This window comes from Salmo salar, chromosome 13 (assembly GCF_965601325.2).
Source record: "Salmo salar chromosome 13, fSalSal1, whole genome shotgun sequence".
NCBI classification, from domain to species: domain Eukaryota; kingdom Metazoa; phylum Chordata; class Actinopteri; order Salmoniformes; family Salmonidae; genus Salmo; species Salmo salar.
The window spans coordinates 82480205-82507886 of record NC_138303.1 but is presented as its reverse complement, the minus strand read 5'-3'; the positions used below and the strand labels follow the sequence as shown (position 1 = coordinate 82507886).

Sequence of the window (27682 nt, the reverse complement as noted above, 5' to 3'; positions counted from 1 at the left end):
TCTTGTCCTGAATAAAAAGTATTATGTTTGGGGCAAATCCAATACAACATATTATTGAGTTCCACTCTCCATATTTTTAAGTATAGTTAGTTGTGGCTGCATCATGTTATGAGTATGCTTGTAATTGTTAAGGAATGGGGAGTTTTTCAGGAGAAAAAAATAAACAGAATGGAGCTAAGCATAGGCACAATCACAGAGTAAAACCTGGTTCAGTCTACTTTTCACCAGACACTGGGAGATTAATTCACCTTTCAGCAGGGCAATAAACTGAAACACAAGGACAAATCTACACTGAACTTGCTTACCAAGAAGACAGTGAATGTTCCTCAGTGGCTGAGTTACAGTTTTGACTTAAATCTGCTTATATCTTTGGCAAGACCTGAAAATGGTTGTCAAGCAATGATCAATAACCAATTTGACAGAGCTTGAAGGATTTTGATAATAATAATGGGAAAATGTTGGACAATCCAGGTGTGGAAAGCTCTTAGAGACTTATACAGAAAGACTCATAGCTGTAATCGCTGCCAAAGGTGCTTCTACAAAGTATTGACTCAGGGGTGTGAATACTTATGTAAATGAGATATTTCTGTATTTCATTTTCAATAAATTTCACAAATGTTCTAAAAATCATGTTTTCACTTATTCATTATGGGGTATTGTGTGTAGATGACTGATAAAAATATTAATTGTATCAATTTTGAATTCAGGATGTAACACAACAAAATGTGGAATAAGTCAAGGGGTATGACTTTGGGAAGGCACTGTATAATTCATTTAAATGTTCAAAAATAGATATTGCAACTAAGGATTCCAGCTTTAATTCAAAACCCTTGACTTTATAGTGGACAGTGCTCTTCGAACTTAGCTGTTACTTGGGGCTCTATTAAATTAGACCCGCTTTAGCTGACATCCACATAGCGGTTGTTTAGGCGGTGTCGGAGGTGGAACTGCGTTAGAGCTATCAAATCCACAAGCAGCTCCTGGCATTATACCTAAATCGGACATTGCCAGTGGCTGCACGGAGTTGCTTTAATAGAATTGCCATGTAGCCTTGTTTACAAGTTCAAACACTGGAATTCTTGATTATGCTGATAGAAATCATCATTATTTCATTTAATAATTTTAAATTTGAGCGTCATTGTTTCTATATTAGCTACACTTTCTCGTTCTGAACTTCTAATGCGAGTGGGACGCGGGTGGCTTCGTAACAATGATCAAGAGCAGCTGCTCACCGATTTGACAGCTCCAATGCAGTTACACGTCCGACCCTGCCAAAACATCATCTATGCGGGTGTCGGCTATCGCAGGAATACACTTGATCTGATTGAATCTAGGCCTTGATTTTATAGTTCCAAAGTTGTTACTTTTGGATTAAACCAATGAACTCCACCTCCGGAAAAAAAGCTGCATTTGAAAACACATTGAGAGCAATGCATTGAGCTGACTATAGTTCAATGAGCTAGTTACACTATAGTTGTCACCCTTGTGCCAGGGTTAGATGTTGTAATGACTGAGTTACAGACTCAGCCTTTGACAGATGGGTTAATAGTATCACTGAGGGTTTTGATAGGAAGTGTTTCAACATCTTGACTCAGTGGCTTAGAGCCCACATCACTATGCAAATGCATTGTAACACACCCCAAAAAACTCAACAAATTCTAATTTAAATGATAGGGTTCAATGAGTTGATTAGTTTTCCGTTGTCTTTGTGTGAAATTCTTTATAGTCTGTCATCAGCCAAACACAATGGCAGACAGCCAGAGAATTGCACCATATTTATTTTCTAATTAGTCTGTGTTTGTTTTGTTCCACAACTATGCCGCTAATCTACATAAACAGATGCCAGTGCTGCCGTCTGTCTGTGCATGGATCCAGTTTTTAGATTCATTAATATGACCAATTGTTTGTTTGTCTATCTTCAAATACCTTTCTGGCCATTATCTTCCCAATGTGTTGACTTGTTGTTTGCAGTAACAGACTGAACATTAAGCATGCAATTAAAAATTATAATTTGGGAAAATATCTTGCACTCAAGTGTCCATATTCTATTCTCAAGCGGTACACTTTCCCCTATAAACATGGGAAAGCTACTAGACCAAATTAGACCAAAGCTATTAGACCAGCCACAATTTGTACAAGATATGGTACACAGTGCTACGAATGGGCTGTTTACCCAGTACAGTGTCACTTTATGTCTCTCAGAGAAATGGAAGCCACTTACAAACTGATACAACCACAAACAAACAAAAAAGCCTGCATAAGACCAAACACCTCAGTTTCACTACCCACTGACTACCACAACAAGATATGAGTCATCATTCAACCAATAATGGAAAACCTGACAATAGAGCTAAACATAGGACATTTAATTAGCAAAAGTCCAATACAACCACCAGATTACATTGTTGGATGGCATGTTTTCTGTTTAACCGCCCTCTATCAGTAAAACTGATATTAAACATCACAAAAATCCAAAACAAATTCAAACGACCTAAAGATTCCATTACAAGCTAAAGGCCTCACAGTCTACAATGCTTGATGGAATTGTTTGTGCAGACAGGAAATTGTTCCATACTCTGAATGCCTGCAGTAAAAAGGGGAATGTGTCACTTTCAGCAGGAGCTGTAATGTTCAGCAATGTTTTCATCCCAGTGAAACTGACAGTTCACACTAAAGTCTAACTCATTGTTACTCCACAACTCTCTGCAGCCATTCACAGTGGGTTGGCAATGTCAAGTGCATCATTGGTGTGTTCATACAGTCACCTTCCCTCTGAGCCACTCTTCTGGAAATGATTTGTAGCTCACAGAATTCTTCAACACATCTAAAAACTTTCACCCAACCATGCTAATTAGTTGACTGGACAACTCCCCTTGGAGTGGTGGCAGAGATTGCACCTTCCCCCTTCAGTTGTTGTCATGTCCTTTTGGGCTGTAGTGTGGATGAGCTGGTGATCATCTGGGTTAGTATTTGTGTGGCAGGCCGTTGTAGTTCCTGTCCCTCAGGGCCTGGTCCACCTTGAGTATGTAGGAATCGATGGTGCTCCTCATCTCTGTTGTAAAGGGGTCGAAGGAAGGCCGCTGGGCCCCCCCAGAGCGTTTGAAGTGTCCGTCCTGGTTGCTTTTGGCACACATCAGCCTCTCCTCCATCATGGTGGCGTTGAGGAACAAAGTGAGGAGGCGGAGCTGGGGGAAGAGCGCCCTCTGCAGGTCCTCGTAGTGTACCACCAGCAGCCGACGGCCAAACTGCAGCCAGCTCAGAGCGTGGGATGCCCACCAGGGGGCGTAGCTGTCAACAAACTCTGGCCATTCTGAAGTAAACAGAGGAGAGGGGGAAAATAGGTACACTTTATATACAAAAGTATGTGGACACCCCTTCAAATTAGTGGATTCGGCTATTTCAGCCACACCCATTGCTGACGTGTATAAAATTGAGCACACAGCAATGCAATCTGGCCTTACTAAAGAGCTCAGTGACTTTCAATATGACACCGTCATAGGATGCCACTTTTCCAACAAGTCAGTTCATCACATTTCTGCCCTGCTAGAGCTGCCCGGTCATCTGTAAGTGCTGTTTTTGTGAGGTGGAAGCTTTTAAGAGCAACAACGGCTCAGCCGCAAAATGTTAGGCCACACAAGCTCACAGGACGGGACCGCCGAGTGCCGAAGCACGTATGAAACAGTATAGCTTCCGTCCCTCTCCTCGCCCCTACCTGGGCTCGAACCAGGGACCCTCTGCACACATCAACAACTGACACCCACGAAGCATCGTTACCCATCGCGCCACAAAAGCCACGGCCCTTGCAGAGCAAGGGGAACAACTACTTCAAGGTCTCAGAACGAGTGACGTCACTGATTGAAATGCTATTAGCGCGCACCAACGCTAACTAGCTAGCCATTTCACATCGGTTACACTCACCCCCCTTTTGACCTCCTCCTTTTCCGCAGCAACTAGTGATCCAGGTCAACAGCATCAATGTAACAGCTTATTTTCCATCCCTCTCCTCACCCCTACCTGGGCTCGAACCAGGGACCCTCTGCACACATCAACAACTGACACCCACGAAGCATCGTTACCCATCGCGCCACAAAAGCCACGGCCCTTGCAGAGCAAGGGGAACAACTACTTCAAGGTCTCAGAGCGAGTGACGTCACTGATTGAAATGCTATTAGCGCGCACCAACGCTAACTAGCTAGCCATTTCACATCGGTTACACTCACCCCCCTTTTGACCTCCTCCTTTTCCGCAGCAACTAGTGATCCAGGTCAACAGCATCAATGTAACAGTTTATTTTCCATCCCTCTCCTCACCCCTACCTGGGCTCGAACCAGGGACCCTCTGCACACATCAACAACAGTCACCCATGAAGCATCGTTACCCATCGTGCCACAAAAGCCACTGCCCTTGCAGAGCAAGGGGAACAACTACTTCAAGGTCTCAGAGTAAGAAACGTCACAGATTGAAACGCTATTAGCGCACACCACCACTAACTATTTCACATCAGTTACACTCACCCCCCTTTTCCACAGCAACCAGTGGTCTGGATTAACAGCATCAATGTAACAGTATAGCTTCCATCCCTCGCCCCTACCTGGGCTCAAACCAGGGACCCTCTGCACACATCAACAACAGACACCCATGAAGCATCATTACCCATTGCGCCACAAAAGCAGAGCAAGGGGAATAACTACTTCAAGGTCTCAGAGCGAATGACGTCACTGATTGAAACTCTATTAGCGCGCACCAACGCTAACTAGCTAGCCATTTCACATCGGTTACATGTAGAATGTAAAAATCGTCTGTCTTCGGTTGCAACACTCATTACCGAGTTTCAAACTGCCTCTGGAAGCAATGTCAGCACAATAACTGTTCATCGGAAGCTTCGTGAAATGGGTTTCCACGACCGAGCATGCCCCCATTCTCATCGACGGGGCTGTAGTGGAGCAGTTTGAGAGCTTAAAGTTCCTTGGTGTCCACATCATCAACAAACTAGCATGGTCCAAGCACACCAAGACAGTCATGAAGAGGGCACGACAAAACCTATTCCTCCTCAGGAGACTGAAAAGATTTGGCATGGGTCCTCAGATCCTCAAAAGGTTCTACAGCTGCACCATCGAGAGCATCCTGACCGGTTGCATCACTGCCTGGTTATGGCAACTGCTCGGCCTCCGACAGCAAGGCACTACAGAGGGTAGTGGTATAGAGGTATGCCATCCAGGACCTCTATACCAGGCGGTGTCAGAAGAAGGCCCTAAAAATGGTCAAAGACTTCAGCCACCTAGTCATAGACTGTTCTCTCTGCTACCGCACGGCAAGCGGTACTGGAGCACCAAGTCTAGGTTCAAGAGGCTTCTAAACAGCTTCTACCCCCAAGCCATAAGACTCCTGAACATATAATCAAATTGCTACCCAGACTATTTGCATTGCCCCCCTCTCTTTTAAGCTGCTACTCTCTATTATTATCTATGCATAGTCACTTTAATGACTCTACCTACATGTACATATTACCTCAATTACCTCAACTAACCAGTGCCCCCGCACATTGACTCTGTACTGGTACCCCCTGTACACAGCCTCGCTATTGTTATTTTACTGCTGCTCTTTAATTATTTGTTACTTTTATTTATTTTGGGGGTGGCTATTTTTCTTAAAACTGCATTGTTGGTTAAGGGCTTGTAAGTAAGTATTTCACTGTAACGTCTACACCTTTTGTATTCGATTTGAATTGAAAAGCTTCACCATCTGGCAGTCTGACGGATGAATCAGTTCCAACTGTAAAGTTAGTGGTCTGGGGCTGTTTTTCATGGCTCGGGCTAGGCCCTTTAGTTCCAGTGAAGGGAAATCTTAACGCTACAGCATAGAATGACATCCTAGATGATTTGTGCTGCCAACTTTGTGGCAACAGTTTGGAGAAGGCCCTTTCCTGTTTCAGCATGCTAATGTCCCCATGCACAAAGCGAGGTCCATACAGATATGGTTTGTTGAGATTGGTGTGGAAGAACATGACTGGCCTGCACAGAGCCCTGACCTCAACCCTATCAAACCCCTTTGGGATGAATTGGAACGCCGACTGTGAGCTAGGCCTAATCACCCAACATCAGTGCTCAACCTCACTAATGCTCTTGTTGCTGAATGGAAGCAAGTCCCTGCAACATTAGTGGAAAGCCTTCCCAGAAGAGTGGAGGCTGTTATACCAGCAATGGGGGGGGGGGGGGGGGGGGGGGGACCAACTCCATATTAATGCCCATGACTTTGGAATGAGATATTCGATGAGAAGGTGTCCACCTACTTTTGGTAATGTAGTGTATCTTATCAATGTGTGATGTGTGGAGACTATGCTGACATCTCACGTTCAGAGTCTATGCAGCGAGGTATAGCAGCTGACGTGAACATTTGTCACCAGTCATGAACGTCTGTTTGAAACAGACTTTTGTTCAAGGCAAACAGTTGACCAAAATCCCCAAATCTTGTTTTTTTTATATGCCTTAATCATTTTGCATTCCTTAGTTACCACATAACCCCCAGTCCATTTCCCTAACCACTGTGCTTGTTGTGCTTGTTGTGTGGTGTTACCTTTGCTCCTCCACTGTGCGTCTGTGGCATAGCCCAGGTGTCCAGCACACTTCCGGTTGAACTCTGCCATGAGGGAACCGTAGGGGTTACGGATCAGCAGGATGGCAGAGTCAAACATCTCTATTTCTCTCTGTCCACTCTCATGTGTCTTAACACAGATGCTACGCCCACTCTTCCAGTAGTCCTTCTCCCCTTTGAAACCTGGTAGAAAAACCCAGATACCCAAGATGATCAAACCTCTGAAAACTTATGCGTCACAGAGCATTCAAGCTGTTATTGCCATTTGTAGGTACTGTACAAGTGCATTCATTGGAAATTCTCTATGAGAGCTCCATGGTATAACAATTTTTTGCGCATACTCAAAAACATGCAATGATACATTTCAGTAGAGAAACATCAAGCATTCACAGTATGTGCTATTATCCATCACAACACCCGAGCTGTGTTCACAGCCTCACCTCTATTGTAAAGCGAGCCATCGAAGTAGAAGCTACCAGTGTAGTAGCCCGTCACCAGCTCGATCAGGTGGCGTACCCAGGTGTTTCCAGCTCCGGGGAAGCTAGAGAGAGCAACCAGGGAGGTAGACCTCTCAGGCAGAAATGTCCTCTCTTTGCACCTAGAGTCTGAATGAGGAAGAATCAGCAGGGTTGATCATCGCCATAAAAACACGCCATTGATCTATCTCTGAGATAGTGTATTGTAGCATGCTGTTGCTAAGAGCTTAATTACAGTTGCAGTGAATTATAAAGTCCATATATTTTTTATGGTTGAAAACTTGGACTGTAGTATCGGTGAAACTAAAGGTTATTCAAGGCTCTCACCAAGTACAGGTGTCTGGTAGACCTGGAAGTAGTCTTGGTCAGACGGGGATGCATCAGTGTGCTCTGTGCCATTAGTCTCCAGACATGGCTGGTCCAGTGGCAAACGTTGACTCAGTCTAAACAGAAACGAGGCCCAGACACAGTAACAATGTGGCTTCCTCAACACAGCCAGTGGGAGCTCCTGCAGTAGAAACCGAACCAGGATCAATAAAAAACATCAGAGGCATAACTTCAAGCAGTAATTTACAGTGCAAGGAATATGACTGGTCACTCATTCCTCCTCTGGTGGATTGGATGTGATTTTACCCTTGAGTGACATGATGGGTGGGTTATATAAGATGTCTGAACCACTTCTGCTCCATTTTCTTTGATTCCTTTGATTCTAAAGTTCAGATGTTTTTTGCACAAGTTGTCTTAGATTTTTCCTATTCGATATTGTATAGCCCCAGTATAGCCCCCATCACCTCCACACAATATGGAATTACAACTTCTATCGAGACTGACTCTGGAGAGAGGCAGTTGTGTTATATGCTGGTACAGTTCTCTTTGTTTATTGACACGGCACTGGAAGATAAGCTAATGTTAAAACACACAAAGCACAAAGTACAAACACATACAGAGTGAATAGGCTAAATCAAATACACTATTATCATCACATAGACAAGGCTGTGATATTTCTTCCAGCCATTTGTGTGTAAAGCAGAGCAGAGCAGAGGACCACCTCACCCAACATCCTAGGCCCACTACAATTCGCATATCGCCCCAACTGATCCACGGACGACGCAATCACCATTGCACTGCACACTGCCCTATCCCACCTGGACAAGATAAATAGTTATGTAAGAATGCTGTTCTTCGGCTACAGCTCAGCCTTCAACACCATAGTGCCCTCCAAGCATTATTAAGCTGAGGGCCCTGGGTCTGAACCCCTCCCTGTGCAACTGGGTCCTGGACTTCCTGACGGGCCGACCCCAAGTCGTGAAGCTAGGCAACAACACCTCTGCCACGCGTGCTCAGCCCCCTCCTGTACTCCCTGTTCACCCATGACTGTGTGGCCACACATCTCCAACTCAATCATCAAGCTGCTGACGACACAACAGTGGTAGGCCTGATTACACACATTGATGAGACAGCCTACAGGGAGGAGATGAGAGCCCTAGCAGAGTGGTGCAAGGATCATAACCTCTCCCTCAACAATACTTAGGAGCTGATAGTGGATTACAGGAGACAACAGAGAGAGCACGCCCCCATCCACATCGATGGAGACGCAATGGAGAGGGTCAAAAGCTTCATGTTCCTCGGCGTGCACATCACTGACATCCGTAAATGGTCCCTTCACACAGACAGCATGGTGAAGAAGGCGCAACAGCTCCACTTCAACCTCTGGAGACTGAAGAAATTTGGCTTGGCCCAGAAGACCCTCACAAACTTCTACAGATGCACCATTGAGAGCATTCTGTCGGGCTGTATCACTGCCTGGTAAGGCAATTGCACTGTCCCCAACCGCAGGGCTCTCCAGAGGTTGGTACGGTCAGCCCAATGCATCACCGGTGGCACACTGCCTGTCCTCCAAGATATCTACAGCACCCGGTGTCACAGGAAAGCCAAGAACATCATCAAGGACCTCAGCCACCCGAGCCAAGACCTGTTCACCCCGCTACCATCTAGAAGGTGGAGACAGTACAGGTTCATCAAAGCTGGGACCGAGAAGCTGAGAAACAGCTTCTGTCTCCAGGCCATCAGACTGTTAATCAGTCACCACTAGCCGGCCTCCGCCCAGTGCCCTGAACCTCAGTCACTGTTCTAGCCAGATGCTCTGTCAACTGTGCGACCTTATATAAACAGGTGTGCCTTTCCAATTTATTGAATTTACCACAGGTGGACTCCAATCAAGTTGTAAAAACATCTCAAGGATGATCAATGGAAACAGGATGCACCTGAAATCAATTTCGAGTCTCATAGCAAAGGGTCTGAATAATTATGTAAGGTATTTCAGTTTATGTTGAATTTTTATACATTTGCAAAAATGTCTAAAAACCTGTTTTTGCTTCATCATTATGGGGTATTGTGTGTAGATTGATGAGGAAAACATGTAATTGAATCCATTTTACAATAAGGCTGTAACGTAACAAAATGTGGAAAAAAGGAAGGGGTCTGAATACTTTTTGATTGCACTGTAATTAAACTATATTCTATTCATGGCTCATTCTACATAACTACTACTGTACACAACTTTTCTATTCATATACTGTTCACACTGTATATACACACACATAAGTACATGTACAGTACCAGTCAAAAGTTTGGACACACTTACTAATTGAAAGGTTTTTCTTTATTTTTACTATTTTATACATTGTAGAATAATAGTGAAGACATCAACTATGAAATAACAGATATGGAATCATGTAGTAAATAAAGTGTTAAACAAATCAAAATATATTTTATTTAAACAAATCTGACCACGGTCTTCCCTGTGGCTCAGTTGGTAGAGCATGGTGTGTGCAATGCCAGGATTGTGGGTTTGATACCCACGGGGGGCCAGTACAATTTTTTTTTTTAATGCATTCACTACTGTAAGTCGCTCTGGATAAGAGCGTCTGCTAAATGACAAAAATGTAAATTTGAGATTCTTCAAATAGCCACTCTTTGCCTTGATGACAGCTTTGCACACTCTTGGCATTCTCTCAACCAGCTTCATGACCTGGTATGCATTTCAATTTGCAAAATGGCTCCAACAGAGGGGGCTGCCTCGCTTCTAGTCCTTAGGAAGTGTTGCAGTATTTTGTTGTTTTATGCATTATTTATAACATTGTTATTCCGGAAAATCTTAAGTGTTATTACATACAGCCGGAAAAAACTAAGAGGATATCAGAGCGGCGTCAACTTTCCAGCACTACGACCAGGAATACAATTTTCCCGAAGCAGACCCTTTCTTCGCACCACCCAGGGCATTTGAACTGATCCCAGAGGCCGACCCAAAACAATGACGCCGGAGGAGAGGGAGTCGGAGAGGTCTTCTAGTCAGACTTAGGAGGCGCGCACACCACCCACCGCTTCTGAGTATATTACACGCTAATGTCCAGTCCCTAGATAACAAAGTAGACGAGATCAGGGCAAGGATTGCTTTCCAGAGACATCAGGGATTGTAATATACTCTGTTTCATGGAAATATGGCTCTCTCGGGATATGCTCTCGGAATTGGTACAGCCACATGAATTCTCAGTGCATCGTGCCAAAAGGAATAAACATCTCTCCAGGAAGAAGAAGGGCGGGGATGTATGTTTCATGATTAACGACTTATGGTGTAATTGAAACAACATAAGGGAAATCAAGTCATTTCGTTCACTTGACCTAGAATTCCTCACAATAAATTTCTGAACGTATTATCTCCCAAGAGAATTCTCTATGGTTATTGTCACAGCCGTGTATATCCCCCCTCAAGCCGATTCCACGATGGCCCTCAAGGAACTTCACTGGACTTTATGCAAACTGGAAACCATATATCCTGAGGCTGAATTTATTGTAGCTGGGGATTTTAACAAAGCAAATTTGAGGAAACGGTTACCTAAATTCTATCAGCATATTGACTGTAGCACTCGTGCTAGAAAATCACTGGACCAATGTTACTCTAACTTTTGGGATGCATATAAGGCCCTCCCTCGCCCTCCTTTCGGCAAATCTGACCACGACTCCATTTCCTCCTCCCTTCCTATAGGCAGAAACTCAAACAGGACGCGCCCGTGCTAAGGACTATTCAATGCTGGTCTGATCAATTGGAATCCACGCTTCAAGATTGTTTTAATCACGCGGACTGGGATATGTTCCGGGCAGTCTCTGAGAATAATATGGATGTGTACACCAAAACTGTCACTGAGTTTATCAAGAAGTGTATAGGAGATGTTGTACCCACTGTGATTATTAAAACCTACCCTAACCAGAAACTGTGGATAGATGGCAGCATTCACGCAAAACTGAAAGCACGAACCACCGTATTTAACCATGGCAAGGTGACTGGGAATATGGCAGAATACAAACAGAGTAGTCATTCCATACATGAAGGGAACATTTTGGAATTTGCTGTATGGTTGATGAGAAACTCCATAGTGCAAATGTATGGTCCCTTACTAGGGGCAGCGGAAAAATGACAAACATTTGAGAATTTTATAAAACGGAAAACGAATGTCCGAGAGACTTCGTTCTATGACTTCTTACAAACATTCGCGGACGGCGTTCTCAGCCCTGTAGCACTCACTTCTGTCATCATGAAGTGCTTTGAGAGACTAGTCAAGTATCATATCACCTCCACCTTACCTGTCACCCTAGACCCACTTCAATTTGCTTACTGCCCCAATAGGTCCACAGATGATGCAATTGCCATCACACCGCCCTATCCCATCTGGACAAGAGGAATATAAGAATGCTGTTAATTGACTATAGCTCAGCATTCAACACCATAGTACCCATTGCTTGAGGCCCTGGGTCTCAACCCCACCCTGTGCAATTGGGTCCTCGACTTCCTGATGGCCCACCCGCAAGTAGGGAAGGTATGATACAACATCTCTACTTTGCTGATCCTCACCACTGGGGCCCCACAAGGGTGCGTTCTCAGCCCCCTCCTGTAATCCCTCTTCACCCATGACTGCATGGCCATGTACGCCTCCAACTCAATCATCAAGTTTGCAGACGACACAACAGTCGTAGGCTTGATCACCAACAACGACGAGACAGCCTACAGGGAGGAGGTGAGGGCTCTTGGAGTGTGGTGTCAGGAAAATAACCTCTCTCTCAACGTCAACAAAACAAAAGGAGATGATCGTGGTAGCACACCCCTATCCACATCGACGGGACAGCAGAGGAGAAGGTGGAAACAGTCATCCCTAGCACAGAGAGGCTGCTGCCTATATACAGACTTGAAATCACTGGCCACTTTAACAAATGGAACACTAGTCACTATAATATTGCCAATTTAACAATGTGTACATATCTTGCATTACTCATCTCATATGTATATACTGTATTCTATACTATGCTGCTCTGACATTGCTCATCCATATTTTTATACATTCTTATTCCATTTCTTTACTTCGATGTGTGTGTATTACATTTTTGTTGTGGAATTGTTAGATATTACTTGTTATATATTGCTGCACAAGCACAAGCATTTCGCTACACTCGCAATAACATATGTTAACCATGTATATGTGACCAATAAAATGTGTTTTGATTTGGAATTAACCGGTGTGCTTTGTTAAACAAAAAATGGCCCTATTTGGTAAAAAGACCAAGTCCTTATTATGGCAAGAACAGCTCAAATAAGCAAAGAGAAACGACAGTCCATCATTACTTTAAGACATGAAGGTCTGTCAATCCAGAACATTTCAAGAACTTCAAAAGTTTCTTCAAGTGCAGTTGCAAAAACCATCAAGCGCAATGATGAATCTGGCTCTCATGAGGACAAACACAGGAACAGAAGACCCAGAGTTACCTCTGCTGCAGAGGATAAGTTCATTAGAATTACCAGCCTCAGAAATTGCAGTCCAAATAAATGCTTCACAGAGTTCAAGTAACAGACACATCTCAAAATCAACTGTTCCGAAGAGACTGCTTGAATCAGGCCTTAATGATCGATTTGCTGCAAAGACACCACTACTAAAGGACAACAATAAGAAGAAGAGACTTGCTTGGGCCAACAACAAAAAAGCAATGGACATTAGACTGGTGGAAATCGATCCTTTAGTATGATGAGTCCAAATTTGAGATTTTTGATTTTAACCGTTGTGTCTTTGTGAGACGCAGAGTAGGTGAACGGATGATCTCCGCATGTGTGGTTCCCACCGTGAAGAACGGAGGAGGTGTGATGTGTGGGGGTGCTTTGCTAGTGACATTGTCAATGATTTATTTTGAATTCTAGACATACTTTACCAGCATGGCTACCACAGTATTCTGCAGCGATATGCCTTCCCATCTGGTTTGCACTTAGTGGGACTATAATTTTGTTCAACAAGACAATGACCCAACACACCTACAGGCTGACAAGTGCTCAGCATATGTGGGAACTCCTTCAAGACTGTTGGAAAAGCATTCCAGGTGATGCTGGTTGAGAGAATGCCAAGAGTGTGCAAAGCTGTCATCAAGGCAAAGGGTGGCTACTTTGAATAATCTAAAATCTAAAATATATTTAACACTTTTTTGGTTATTACTTGATTCCATATGTGTTATTTCATAGTTTGGATGTCTTCACTACTATTCTACAATGTAGAAAATAGTAAAAAAATTAAGAAAAACCCTTGAATGAGTAGGTATGTCCAAACCTTTGACTGGTACTGTATTCTATATATTTATATTCCTGTCTCTGACATTGCTTGTACTGATATTTATTTTTAAAAACTTCACTGTTGGAATTAGAAGCACACACATTTTGCTGCACCTGAGATAACATCTGCTAATCTGTGTACGTGACCAATAAACTTTGATTTGATTTGACCCAACTGATGCACCCATTCAGCGTGAAGGACTGATTCCAGAGCCCATCTATTTCTCCTTAGAGGGACATTAAACCTTAAACAGTCAAATGGTGTTCCAGGCTCTCAATCACACAGAGCCATGCCATTCCCATCTCCCATCTCCAGGGAGCAGACAGGCCATGATCGATGATACCTCACTCCTAGGTCTGTGTGAGGAAGACTGGGGTCTGGGCTGGGAGTGAAGATGAAATAAATGGTTCAGTGATTTTCAGAGTTTCTTTTTGGGAACAGAATCAAACCTTATCTGTGCAGGTCTCGATGCAGGTCTGTGAAGTGGAGTTTGGTTGAAAGGAGTAGACAGGGAAGGTGTTGGTGGTGTTCTTTGGAACCTTGAAGCAGCCACCGTAGCGGACGTTTCTGACTGTGAGTAGAATAGAGGTATGCAGACATCAGACCACATCGTATAAACATAGCTACATTCCTTGAATGTATTTCCTCTGTTTCTCTGTATTGATAATTGCAAATGATCTACAAGCATAGTCTTACACTGCCAAGCTTAAAGGAAACATTGGCCATAGAAATCTACCTATTATCAACTTTTCAAATTGCTAAATCAAATTTTAAAATCAAATTGTATTTTGTCACATGCTTTGTAAACAACAGATGTAGACTAACACTGAAATGCTTACTTACTGGCCCTTCACAACAATGCAGTGACACATTTTTAAAAATAATAGAAAAAAAGAAACAATAACACGAGGAATAAATACACAATGGGTAATGATAACTTGGCTATATACACGGGGTGACAGTACCGAGTTGATGTGCAGGGGTGCGAGGTAATTGAGGTACATATAGGTATAGATAAAGTGACTAGGCAATAGGATTTCTCTCCCAGCCTGATAGAGAGAGACTCATCCATGCTTTTATTACAAACATGCTTGACTGCTGTAATGCTCTCCTGTCTGGTCTACCCAAGAAAGCCATTGGCCATTGCAAAACATACAGAATGCTGCAGCATGGGTCCTGACCAAGACCAGACGGAGAGCACACATAATACTGGTTTTAAGGTCTCTGCACTGGCTGCCTGTAAGTTTAGAATTAATTTGAAGATTCTTCTATTTAAATCAATCCACGATTGTGCACCCCAATACATGTCAAACATGCTTTTACGTTATGTACCCAGTAGGTCCCTCAAGTGCTTTGGCACTGGCCTTTAAACTATCCCAAAGCCTAGGACCAAGAGGCATGGAGAGGCAGCATTTAGTTACTATGTCCCCAGCCTCTGGCATAGCCAGAGAACCTGATGGGGGCCGAAACTGTGGACATTTGTAAAAGAAATCTTAAACACACCTTTTTAGCTTTGTTTTCCTTAGGGTGCTTTTTAGTCGTTCAGTTTTTATTGTTATTCTTTCGTTTTTTATCCTCTTATGTTTGTTGTGTAGTAAATATTGTCATTGTTTTAATTAGTTTTTTCCTGTGAAGCACATCGTGTTGCATTCCATGTCTGAAATGTGCTGTAGAAATAAAGCTTGATTTGATTTGATTTGATTAGGCAACAGGATAGATAATAAACAGCAATATCAGCGTATGTGATGAGTCAAAAGACAATGCAAAAAGGGTCAATGCAGATAGTCCGGGTAGCTATTGGTTAATTACTCTCTGAAGCACCTTGTGATCGGATGCCAAGCAGTTGCCATACCAAGCGGTGATGAAACTAGTTCAGATGCTCTCAATGTTGCAGCTGAAGAACCTTTTGATTATCTGAGGGCCCATTCCGAATCATTTCAGCATCCTGAGGGGGACGAGCCGTTGGCGTGCACTCTTCACGACTGTGTTGGTGTGTGTGGACCATGATTATTTCTTAGTGATGTGAACACCGAGGGGCTTGAAGCTCTCGACCTGCTCCACTACAACCCAGTCGATGTGGATGGGGTGTGCTTGGCCTTTCAATTCCTGTAGACCACGATCAGCTCTGTTGTCTTGCTGACGTTGAGGGAGAGGTTGTTGTCCTGGCACGTCTCTGGCCTCCTCCCTATAGGCTGTCTCATCGTCGTCGGTAATCAGGCCCACCACCGTCATGTCGTCGGCAAACTTAATGATGGTGTTAGAGTCGTGTGCGGCCACGCAGTCGTGGGTGAACAGGGAGTACAGGAGGGGAATAAGCACGCAAATTTTTCAGGTGCCGGGGAGTTGGGCCTGAAATGGAAGTCCTCCTCCAAATCGAGGTTAGTAATAGCTGTTCTGATGATCATAGGAAACGACGGCGGAAACATTATGTACAAAAAAAGTTAAGATCAGAGATTAGTAAAGTATTACAGCCGTTCAATCAGCCAGTGCTCTATCCTGATTGAGTGTACTTACATTTCCTCTGTCCCGGGAGCTGTTCCTCCACCTTGTAGATTGAGAGGCGCCCCACACCCCCACAGGGGACTCCCCTCTCGCCTCTCTCCCCCCTGCAGACCAGGCTACAGTCCTCCTCCTGGGCCCGCGAGCTGCTGATGTGGTTACCACAGTGACATTCTGCTCCGTACTCCAGACCTGCAAATCGGTACCCACTGCAGAGAGGAGACGAGCACATAGGTCACACACACACACACACACACACACACACACACACACACACACACACACACACACACACACACACACACACACACACACACACACACACACACACACACACACACACACACACACACACACAAACACACAGACCCTCTCACCTCAGTGCCTTAGCCCAGGGCTGTCTTTAACCATCATTAGCCTTGGGCTAATTTTCCCCAAAGGACACCAGATTGCATAACCCCAGGCCAGCATGTGAATAAATACTAAACATTTTAATTGAATCAATCAGGGCAGGCAGCGGAGAAGCACAGCATTCATTGCTCTGTGGTGCTGGCTGGTAACAGTTTTCACCATTGACTAGATCACAGTAATAGCTCTGGGTGGATGATGGAGGTCCTTTCTAATCCCAAGGGCGAAATGAGTCATCCTACCTCAAGTACCTTTATCCTCTCTCCTTGGAAAGAGAGGACCTATTCAAAATGACCTTTTTGCATTTGCTTTGAGCTCCACCAAACATTTCCGAGACTTTTATTTGTGCTTTATTTCAATGTTGACAGCTAAAAGCATGACTCTACTCTCCACGTGGGTGGAGGAAAGGTTCAGCAGGCATATGATTCTGGCTGAATATCCTCCCAGCAGTCCACATGGATTGATTCTGTTTGCTTTGGCTAATTGTTTTTGTGGCAATCATTTCCTGTGTCTAAACGTACTGTGGAATATTGCACTGCTGGTTTTGGCATAAATTGATTTATGCAGTTTTGTCAATAATTTGAATGTATACTAACACTCCTCTAATACCCATTAAATCTTATTCTGCATCTCTAACGCAGATCTGGCCTTCCACTACACACACACACACACACACACACACACACACACACACACACACACACACACACACACACACACACACACACACACACACACACACACACACACACACACACACCACCATTCTTCCCCATTGGAACACAGGATCTATTCATCCCAGCGACTGAGACAGAATAATTAACCAAATAGCCGCAGCTCTCCATGGTTCCAGACTCATTACCTTTCTGAGCAGGTGTCTTGACACAAAGAACTGGTCATTTTGCGCAGGTCATACAATACGGTTCCCCCCAGGGCTTGATCATTGGCATCATGCATGAAGCAGCCCATGTAGGTCCCTTGCCATGTCAAAACAAAGCAGTTAATGAAAAGCCATATTATATCCATTCAAACAACAATATTAATAATTTAGTACAACACTATTGAGAAGTGATGGTGACACAGGTTTGCAACAGATTTTAGGCTCTCAGTCCTGTCAGTGAGTCTGGAACAAATACTATTTAAACCAGGTCTGGTATGCAGTCAGCGGTTAAACTATACCTATGTTGGCAATAAAGTAAACAATGTTGCAGTGGGTAGGTGGTACCTTTGTGCCTGGTATTGCTTTGTAGAGGACCCCTCTGCTCCTGTGCGTCTGGCATCAGACCGTGGAACCAGCGGCGGTGCAGATGTTGGACCCCCAGGTGCCGGGATGTGGGCCAGTGCCGCCCCATCTTGATGCCTATTCCACCACCCAACACGCCCTGGGGGGCTGCCCATCTGGAGCGCGCCCTCATCCCCAGGCCGGGGGCAGCCCTCACGGCTGTGGGAGGCGCTGGCAGTGCCATGAGAGAAGAGAGGCTGGCACTGCCTGGTGGCTGGGTGGTCCTCAGGGTCAGGCTGGAGCGCTGCAGCAGCAGAATGCTCCCTGCCATCAGGTAGGCGATACCCAAGAAGAGGAGGAGCATCTGAGCTCGCCGCAGGAAGCAACACAGCCTGTAGAGGGGCGTGGCCATTCCCAATGTCCAGCTGGTGGCTATTTGATCCTTAGTGAGCCACCATTCCAGAGAGAGGGGTGAGGGATCTACAGCTTCATTATAAGCCCATCAGTCCAGTGACAGTAGGTAGGCTACCTGGCTGCAGCTTCAGATGGTTAATGAGGCTCCGCGCTTAATAGCCATGCCTCTGGACAGGAGACCAAAAAGACCACTGTGTAATCAGATCCCTCAGATGAGTCACAGCAGCACCAGACTTTACAGTAATCTCCAAGGCAACAGAACAGCCAGCAAACCCTGGAAGCCAGTAGTTTCACCTTGGGCAACAAAATTGAAGCAAATAAGATTTTAATAGGCAGAATATAATTATCTTTGTATACAACCCCTATAGAATATACAAGGGAAACGTATATACAAATGCTTTGTGGATTAGATCTACAGTTCATGTTGACATATAAGATTGTTTTTCTGTTCTAGAGCAGTGAGCATAAAGTCATTTCCCTTGCTATTTGTTGTTTGTCTTTCCTCTGAACCTGGTGTGATATTATATCTGGTGTCAGAGGGTGTGTGGGAAGAGGTTATCTTCCTGTTAGCTACAGAACAGTTTCTCAGCTTTACGCTTGTCTTGGCTTAGAAAATATCCATCATTCTGCCTCAATTACACTGGCAGCATGACAGTATCACAGCACCATCTGTATTATGTTCTTGTTTCCCTGACTCTCCTCAGTGTGTTGGTACATTTGTAAAGCTCCACAGACATGGGTTTGTGAACCATCTTTTGACAATTTGTACCATATCAAACCAATTATGTTTAAGCGGCAACTCGGATTGAGAGTTATGGAAATTAGTGATTTTCAATAGCATTTTCAATTGGATTTGTGACCCACATCAAAAGCATTAAAGGGATAGTTCACCCAAATTACAAATTTCATGTTGGTTTCCTTACCCTGTAAGCAGTCTATGGACAAGGTACGACAGCAATCCAAATGCTAACGTTTTAGCACTTGTGGCACAAATCCAACGCAAGTCATGGTACCTACAGTATCTTAGCATTTTTTGTCCAAATCATCCTAAATTATCTCAAATTGATTAGGTAGCTCAATTAAGTCACTTATAGATGATTTGGACATGATGAGCGAAAAATACTAACACAGGTACCATGAATTGGATCTATGTCACACATTTTTTTATGTTTTGGAAACAGTGCCAGCTGTAAACAAAACCAAAGCATGGATTGCTGTCATACCTTATAGGTTAAGGAAACCAATATGCCATTTTATAATTTGGGTGAACTATTCCTTTGAAAGTAGTAGTGCTCTCAGATAACATGTTAATATCTGCCTGCAGCTTCCAAATCTAAATAAAGTTCCTAATAGATTATTTCACTAGATACACTATTACCACAGTGGGAAATGATGACGTGATAAAACTGTCTTGAGGGGGGATATTTATGGTTGGCTCCAATGAAAGAAGATTATCATAGCACACATGTGACCCGACTATAGAGTTTTAACTTTCAAAATATGGATAAATCAAGGGCTTTACATGAGAAAAAATTGTAGAAGAGTGCCTGCCCTGGGAAGAGTCTGGTTGGGGGAGATATTGACTCATGTGCTTTGATCCAGCAGTGTCAAACTCAATCCATGGAGGGCCTAGCTTCTGCAGAGTTTTGGGTTTTCCTTTCATTTAAGACCTACACAACCAGGTGAGGGGAGTTACTAGTTAGTGACCTTAATTCATCAATCAAGTACAAGGGAGGAGTGAAAACCGGCTGCCACTTAACATTTAGTGGAATGAGTTTGACACGTGCTTTAGTCGCTTCACAGATCTCCGAGCCCTCTGCTCCTCCACCTACACAGGTTAAACTCTACCATGGAGATTGGAGAATAATGTGATGCAGGAGGGTGTTAAAAATAATAAACTCTTTTCAGTATTTTGGTAATGTATAGCAGTGAATTAAGTGTTTAGCTGTGACCTGTAATACTCAAAGAGAGTATAGGTCAGTTGGAAATCATAAGGGCCTTCTACGCCTTCAGAGCACAGGAGGTTGCTGGCACCTTAATTTGGGAGGATGGGCTTGTGGTAATGGCTGGAGCGGAATAGGTGGAATGGTACCAAACACATGGTTTTTATGTGTTTCATGCCATTCTATTTGCTCCGTTCTAGAAATTATTATGAGCCATCCTCCCCTCAGCAGCCTCCACTGCTTCAGAGAAGGCCTAAGGATTTATAAAATTATTTATTATTTTTAATAACTTCTATTTCAGATTTTCTATCATTTAATTGATATTCTGATATAATTTCTTCAGTTTGTTTTGAAAAGGGAACGCTGAAGCAAAAACAAAAAGATCCAATCAGGATTTTTCTTTGACGGTCTCTAGGGAGAAAAATCTAGTTAGCTAAGTCAGCCATTGGATAGGCTCTCCGAATCTAGACAGAAGGCATCTGCCAATCAACTGTATTAGGGCAGAATTTTGTGACAGGGAAATCTCAAATGCCTAGAAGGCCTAGACATGTAACTCCTGAGAGCATAAGAATTAGCTTAGTTTTCCAACAGTCTACGTAGCTTTTGTTGTAGTGCGCGGCTAGGAACATAGGTGTGATGCGGCTGCAGCCACAAGTGTTATTGAGGAGAATGTGCAGTAAAAATTCATTTTTTTCTGTGTTTTGAATCATTTGGTACAACAGCTGATGAAACGAACACTGTAAAAAGGTGAACAAAAATAGATTGGTGTTATTTCCTGATAGTTGCTGGTTGAAAATATAATCTACACAAGAGTTTGGGATTTCTATGGTGACATTACCATGCAGTGAATCTGTTAATAGACCAATAACAAATGGGTCTCCCCAATCGTCCCCAAGTTGGGAAATAAGAGATTTGAAAGTTTAGATTTGAGATAACATTTGTCAACAATTACTGCTCCAAAAGGATAAAACAAATATATACAGTTGAAGTCGGAAGTTTACATTCACTTAGGTTGGAGTCATTAAAACTCATTTTTCAACCACTCCACAAAATTCTTGTTAACAAACTAAAGTTTTGGCAAGTCGGATAGGGCATCTACTTTGTGCATGACACAAGTAATTTTTCCAACAATTGGTAACAGACAGATTATTTCACTTAAAATTCACTGCATCACAATTCCAGTGTGTCAGAAGTTTACATACACTATGTTGACTGTGCCTTTAAACAGCTTGGAAAATTCCAGAAAATTATGTAATGGCTTTGGAAGCTTCTGATAGTCTAATTGACACAATTGGAGGTGTATCTGTGGATGTATTTCAAGGCCTACCTTGTCAGTGCCTCTTTGCTTGACATCATGGGAAAATCCAAAGAAATCAGTCAATACCTCAGAAAACAAATTGTAGACCTCCACAAGTCTGGTTCATCATTGGGAGCAATTTCCAAATGCCTGAAGGTACCACGTTCATCTGTACAAACAATATTACACAAGTATAACACCATGGGACCACGCAGCCGTCATACCACTCAGGAAGGAGACACGTTATGTCTCCTAGAGATGAACGTACTTTGGTGCGAAAAGTGCAAATCAATCCCAGAACAACAGCAAAGGACCTTGTGAAGATTCTAGAGGAAACAGGTACAAAAGTATCTATATCCACAGTAAAACGAGTACTTTATCGACATAACCTGAAAGGCCGCTCAGCAAGGAAGAAGCCAGTGCTCCAAAACCGCCATAAAAAAGCCAGACTACGGTTTGGAACTGCACATGTGGACAAAGATCATACTTTTTGGAGAAATGTCCTCTGGTCTGATGAAACAATGACCATCGTTATGTTTGGCGGAAAAAGGGGGAGGCTTGCAAGCCGAAGAACAGCATCCCAACCGTGAAGCACGGGGGTGGCAGCATCATGTTGTGGGGGTGCTTTGCTGCAGGAGGGACTGGTGCACTTTACAAAATAAATGGCATCATGAGGCAGGAGAATTTGGTGGATTTATTGAAGCAACATCTCAAAACATCAGTCAGGAAGTTAAAGCTTGGTCGCAAATGTGCCTTCCACATGGACAATGACCACAAGCATACTTCCAAAGTTGTGGCAAAATGGCTTATGGACATCAAAGTCAAGGTATTGGAGTGGCCATCACAAAGCCCTGACCTCAATCCTATAGAAAATTTGTGGGCAGAACTGAAAAAGTGTGTGCGAGCAAGGAGGCCTATAAACCTGACTCAGTTACACCAGCTCTGTCAGGAGGAATGGGCCACAATTCACCCAACTTATTGTGGGAAGCTTGTGGAAGGCTACGCAAAATATTTGACCCAAGTTAAACAATTTAAAGGCAATGCTACCAACTACTAATTGAGTGTATGTAAACTTCTGACCCACTGGAAATGTGATGAAAGAAATAAAAGCTGAAATGAATCATTCTCTCTAATTCTATTCTGACATTTCACATTCTTAAAATAAAGTGGTGATCCTAACTGACCTAAGACAGGGAATTGTTACTAGGATTAAATGTCAGGAATTGTAAAAAACTGAGTTTAAATGTATTTGGCTAAGGTGTATGTAAACTTCCAACTTCAACTGTATAATAATACAATTGTCAGGTCTTTTACCTAATCGTGGCGCTCTAAACATACAACAATTCTCATAGGAACACACCCATTTTAAATGTGCAGGGCTTGTGCAATTTCTTTTTGTCTAACATGAATGATATACCTTTTGACCTTTTTAACATTTTGTTGTGTTAAAGCCTGAATTTAAAATGTATTAAATTGAGATTTTATGTCATTGGCCTACACACAATACCCCATAATGTCAAAGTGGAATTATGTTTTCAGACATTTTTACAAATTCATTGAAAATGAAAATCTGAAATATCTTGAGTCAGTAAGTATTCAGTTAAGTATTCAACCCCTTTGTTTTGGCAAATCTATTTTTCAGGAGTAAAAATGTGCTGAACAAGTCACATAGTAAGTTGCATAGTAAGTTTCACATAGTAAGTTTCACTCTGTGTGCAATAATAGTGTTTAACATTATTTGTGAATGATTACCTCTTCTCTGTACTCCACGCATACAATTATCTGTAAGGTCCCTCAGTTGAGCAATGAATTTCAAGAACAGATTCAAGCACAAAGACCACAATACAATACAACCTAAATGACAGAGTGAAAAGAAGGAAGCCTGTACAGAATACAAATATTCCAAAACATGCATCCTGTTTGCAACGAGGCACTAAAGTAAAACTGCAAAAAATGTGGGAGACATTTACTTTATATCCTGAATACAAAGTGTTATATTTGGTTGAAATCCAACACAACACATCACTGAGTATCACTCTTCATATTTTCAAGCATTGTGGTGGCTGCATCATGTTATGGGTATGCTTGTCATCAGCAAAGACTTTAGGATAACAATAAATGGAATAGCGCTAAGCACAGGCAAAATCCCAAAGGAGAACCTGGTTCAGTCTGCTTTCAAACAGACACTGGGAAACAAATTCACCTTTCAGCAGGACAATAACCTAAAACACAAGGCCAAATATACACTGGAGTTGCTTGCCAAGACGACATTGAATGTTCCTAAGTGCCTTGGCCGAGTTACAGTTTTGACAAAAATCTATGTCAAGACTTGAAAATGGCTGTCTAGCAATGATCAACAGCCAATTTGACAGATCTTGAAGATTTTCTTTAAGAATAATGTGCAAGTATTGTACAATCCAGGTGTGCAAAGCTCCTAAAGACATTTTATGACATTGCCAGCAGTAATATTTGAGTTTGATTTCCATAAAGACAAGGCCTGTAGCTTTCAAATAGCTTTCAAATGGCCCTGTACAGGGCCCAAAACAACCACTCAGAGTGAAATGCAGCGGCCATGACTAAAGCTAAACAAGAGTTGTCTTGGGGGATGGTTTAATGTGGGTGTTCGCACGTGGCAAGCGGTTGTACGTTCACTCTGCCAAAACAGTACACAGTTACAGTCACTCACCCTTCGACAGTAGATAACCTGAAACAGTCTAACCAGGTATTGTGTCTTGAAGTCGCCTAGGCTAGCTACTGCTAGCCAACTTATTTTGCCAATTAGCTTCTGCTGGCTGGTGTGCGACCATGGCAAAGTTGATTTCACATTGGATAGCCTATCTCTGGGGCTAGTTAGGGACCGATAAATAAATTACATAATGTAAATCGGACAATATTTTCATGTTGCACTTCTTTTAGTTGTCTCATTAAATGCTTTCAAATAAGGGGTTGCCAACTGAGCATAGTTCGAGGCATAGGCATAATGCATCTATTCCAATTCAAGCTAACCCCATGGTATTTTCTAGTAGGAAGTTAACTGTTGAACATGGCATGTTTGTTTTAGAAACTTTGTCTGATCTGAAATCCTGCAGCTGCAGTCTTGGTCTGATTCATGTACTGTAAATGACAGAAGTTTGATTTCTAAAATGTATTGTATTGTAACTCAGGCATCTCAAACCAATGAGGACATTCTGGTTATAACTGAATCTTGGCTAAAGAAGTCTATGCTGGACTCTGATGTGTATCTGACTGGCTATAATGTTTTTAGATCTGATAGAGTTGGCATGCATCTGATAGAGTTAAATGTTTCTGTAACCATCACCACCTTTGTCCCTAAGAAATGTGAATGTCTAGTCCTAAACGTGGGACTTGGTAAGAATGCCCATCTGACGCTAATGGGAATTTATCGCCCTCCCTTGGCCTCCATATGTGCTCTTAGCAAATTGTTGACCTACTGTATAACCTCTATGGGCTAGGTGGGACGCTTGCGTCCCACCTACGTAACAGCCACTGCCAGCCTGTGGCGCGATTTTCAAAACCTTAAAAATCCTATTACTTCAATTTCTCAAACATATGACTATTTTACAGCCATTTAAAGACAAGACTCTCGTTAATCTAACCACACTGTCCGATTTCAAAAAGGCTTTACAACGAAAGCAAAACATTAGATTATGTCAGCAGAGTACCAAGCCAGAAATAATCAGACACCCATTTTTCAAGCCAGCATATAATGTCACCAAAACCCAGAAGACAGCTAAATGCAGCACTCACCTTTGATGATCTTCATCAGATGACAACCCTAGGACATTATGTTATACAATACATGCATGTTTTGTTCAATCAAGTTCATATTTATATCAAAAAACAGCTTTTTACATTAGCATGTGACGTTCAGAACTAGCATACCCCCCGCAAACTTCCGGGGAATTCGCTAACATTTTACTAAATTACTCACGATAAACGTTCACAAAAAGCATAACAATTATTTTAAGAATTATAGATACAGACCTCCTCTATGCACTCGATATGTCCGATTTTAAAATAGCTTTTTGGTGAAAGCACATTTTGCAATATTCTAAGTACATAGCCCAGGCATCACGGGCTCGCTATTTAGACACCCGGCAAGTTTAGCACTCACCATAATCATATTTACTATTATAAAAGTTTGATTACCTTTTGTTGTCTTCATCAGAATGCACACCCAGGACTGCTACTTCAATAACAAATGTTGGTTTGGTCCAAAATAATCCATCGTTATATCCGAATAGCGGCGTTTTGTTCGTTCGTTCCAGACACTATCCGAAATAGTAAAGAAGTGTCGCGCGCATGGCGCAATTCGTGACAATAAAATTCTAAATATTCCATTACCGTACTTCGAAGCATGTCAACCGCTGTTTAAAATCAATTTTTACGACATTTTTCTCGTAGAAAAGCGATAATATTCCGACAGGGAATCTCCTTTTCGGCAAACAGAGGAAAAAATCCCAAAGGCGGGGGCGGTCGGGGTCACGCGCATAAGCCCAGTGTCCCTTGATTGGCCACTTGAGAAAGGCGATAATGTGTTTCAGCCTGGGGCTGGAATGACGACATTCTGTTTTTTCCCGGGCTCTGAGCGCCTATGGACGACGTGGGAAGTGTCACGTTAGAGCAGAGATCCTTAGTAAATGATAGAGATGGAAAAGAAGTTCAAGAAATGGTCAGACAGGCCACTTCCTGTAAAGGAATCTCTCAGGTTTTGACCTGCCATTTGAGTTCTGTTATACTCACAGACACCATTCAAACAGTTTTAGAAAATTTAGGGTGTTTTCTATCCATATGTAATAAGTATATGCATATTCTAGTTACTGGGTAGGAGTGGTAACCAGATTAAATCGGGTATGTTTTTTATCCAGCCGTGTCAATACTGCCCCCTAGCCCTAACAGGATAACTATGCTCAATCTGAATTACTGATAGTGGGTGATCCTAATCTAGACTGGTTGATTCCAGTATCTGATGGGCTGAAAGATATTTGCACTGAGCTAAATCTAACTCAGCTGATAATTAAACCAACTCGCCCCAAATTTAAACACTGAATAATCTATTAGATATTATTCTAACAAATTTCCCTCATAAGTTTACAACCAACAGGATATTTGCCAATTAGTTCAGTGACCTTTGTTCCATTGCTTGTATAAGACATATTAAACTTCCTAAATCTCGCTCACGCATTATTACAAAGGGACATTTTTGGAATTTTAATGAGCAAAACATTTTTTTCTGAGCTGGGGTTGAGTGACTGGGGGATTGTGTCAACTATCACTGACTCGGATCAGGCCCTTCATTGTTTAATTTACCTTTTATTTCTGTTGCAGATAAACGTGCCAAACAAAAAAACTAAGGGTTAAAGACTGATGTAATCCTTGGTTTCCGCATAAACTATCTGAGAAATTACAGGAAATACATTTTGCTTGGTTTAAGGCTAGACGGATTGATTCTACGTCTGATTGGTAGCCATTAAGACATTTGAAAAATTGAGGTTTATCCTTGGTTAAAAACAAAAATCAACATACTATATTTCTTGAATTGTGTATCAGAGAGTGGTGGTAATCCAGCCCCTTTCTGGAAAGTGGTCAAATCTTTGAAACAAAACCTGCCCTAGTAGGTTTTGACAGCCTCTAGTCCCATTCTAGACAAAATTGAAATTTGTGATGCTTTTAATAACCATTTTGCTTCAGCTGGCCACCTGTTTGAAAGGATAGTCACCTCAGAACAGATTGTACAGAATGATGGATTAACATACTTCCATATTTTATTTTCATTTCAAACCTTTGATGTCTATGATGTACTAAGTGCCAACAACATAGGGGCTGATTCACTTGATCCCTTCATACTGCAGCTCTCTGCCCCACTTATTGCAGAACCACTGACCTATATTTTTAACTTCACAATTGTTTCTGATGTAGATTTAACTTCCGGCACTGACAGAGATGGCCGCCTCGCTTCGTGTTCCTAGGAAACTATACAGTATTTTGTTTTTTTTATGTGTTATTTCTTACAATGTTACCCCAGGAAATCTTAGGTTTTATTACATACAGTCGGGAGGAACTATTGGACATAAGAGCAACATCAACTCACCAACATTACGACCAGGAATACGACTTTCCCGAAGCGGATCCTCTGTTTGGCCTACCACCCAGGACAATGGATCGGA

At 42.6% G+C, this 27682-nt stretch overlaps 1 protein-coding gene across 1 annotated transcript; it reads right to left on the bottom strand.

Annotated features, from left to right (window-relative positions):
• Positions 1 to 2287: 2287 nt before the first annotated feature.
• LOC106568063 (sialate:O-sulfotransferase 1) lies at positions 2288 to 18541 on the bottom strand. The gene is made up of 8 exons (XM_014138067.3): positions 17844 to 18541; positions 17481 to 17595; positions 16226 to 16419; positions 14161 to 14282; positions 7395 to 7575; positions 7032 to 7196; positions 6574 to 6774; positions 2288 to 3310 (listed from the first exon to the last, which is right to left on the bottom strand). Exons 1-8 carry the CDS (start codon positions 18250 to 18252, stop codon positions 2964 to 2966), a joined length of 1734 nt encoding a protein of 577 aa, XP_013993542.2. The 5' UTR covers positions 18253 to 18541; the 3' UTR covers positions 2288 to 2963.
• Between the last annotated feature and the right edge of the window lie 9141 nt (positions 18542 to 27682).

Bases quoted from the DNA above. Each gene is read 5' to 3' on its own strand.
- LOC106568063 (XM_014138067.3), bottom strand. From the start codon at position 18,252: ATGGCCACGCCCCTCTACAGGCTGTGTTGCTTCCTGCGGCGAGCTCAG. The intron at 16,420-17,480 runs GTAATGAGTCTG...TCCTCTCTGCAG, and splicing joins CAAGACACCTGCTCAGAAAG to TGGGTACCGATTTGCAGGTC. The intron at 14,283-16,225 runs GTAAGTACACTC...TTCTACTCACAG, and splicing joins GCTCCCGGGACAGAGGAAAT to TCAGAAACGTCCGCTACGGT.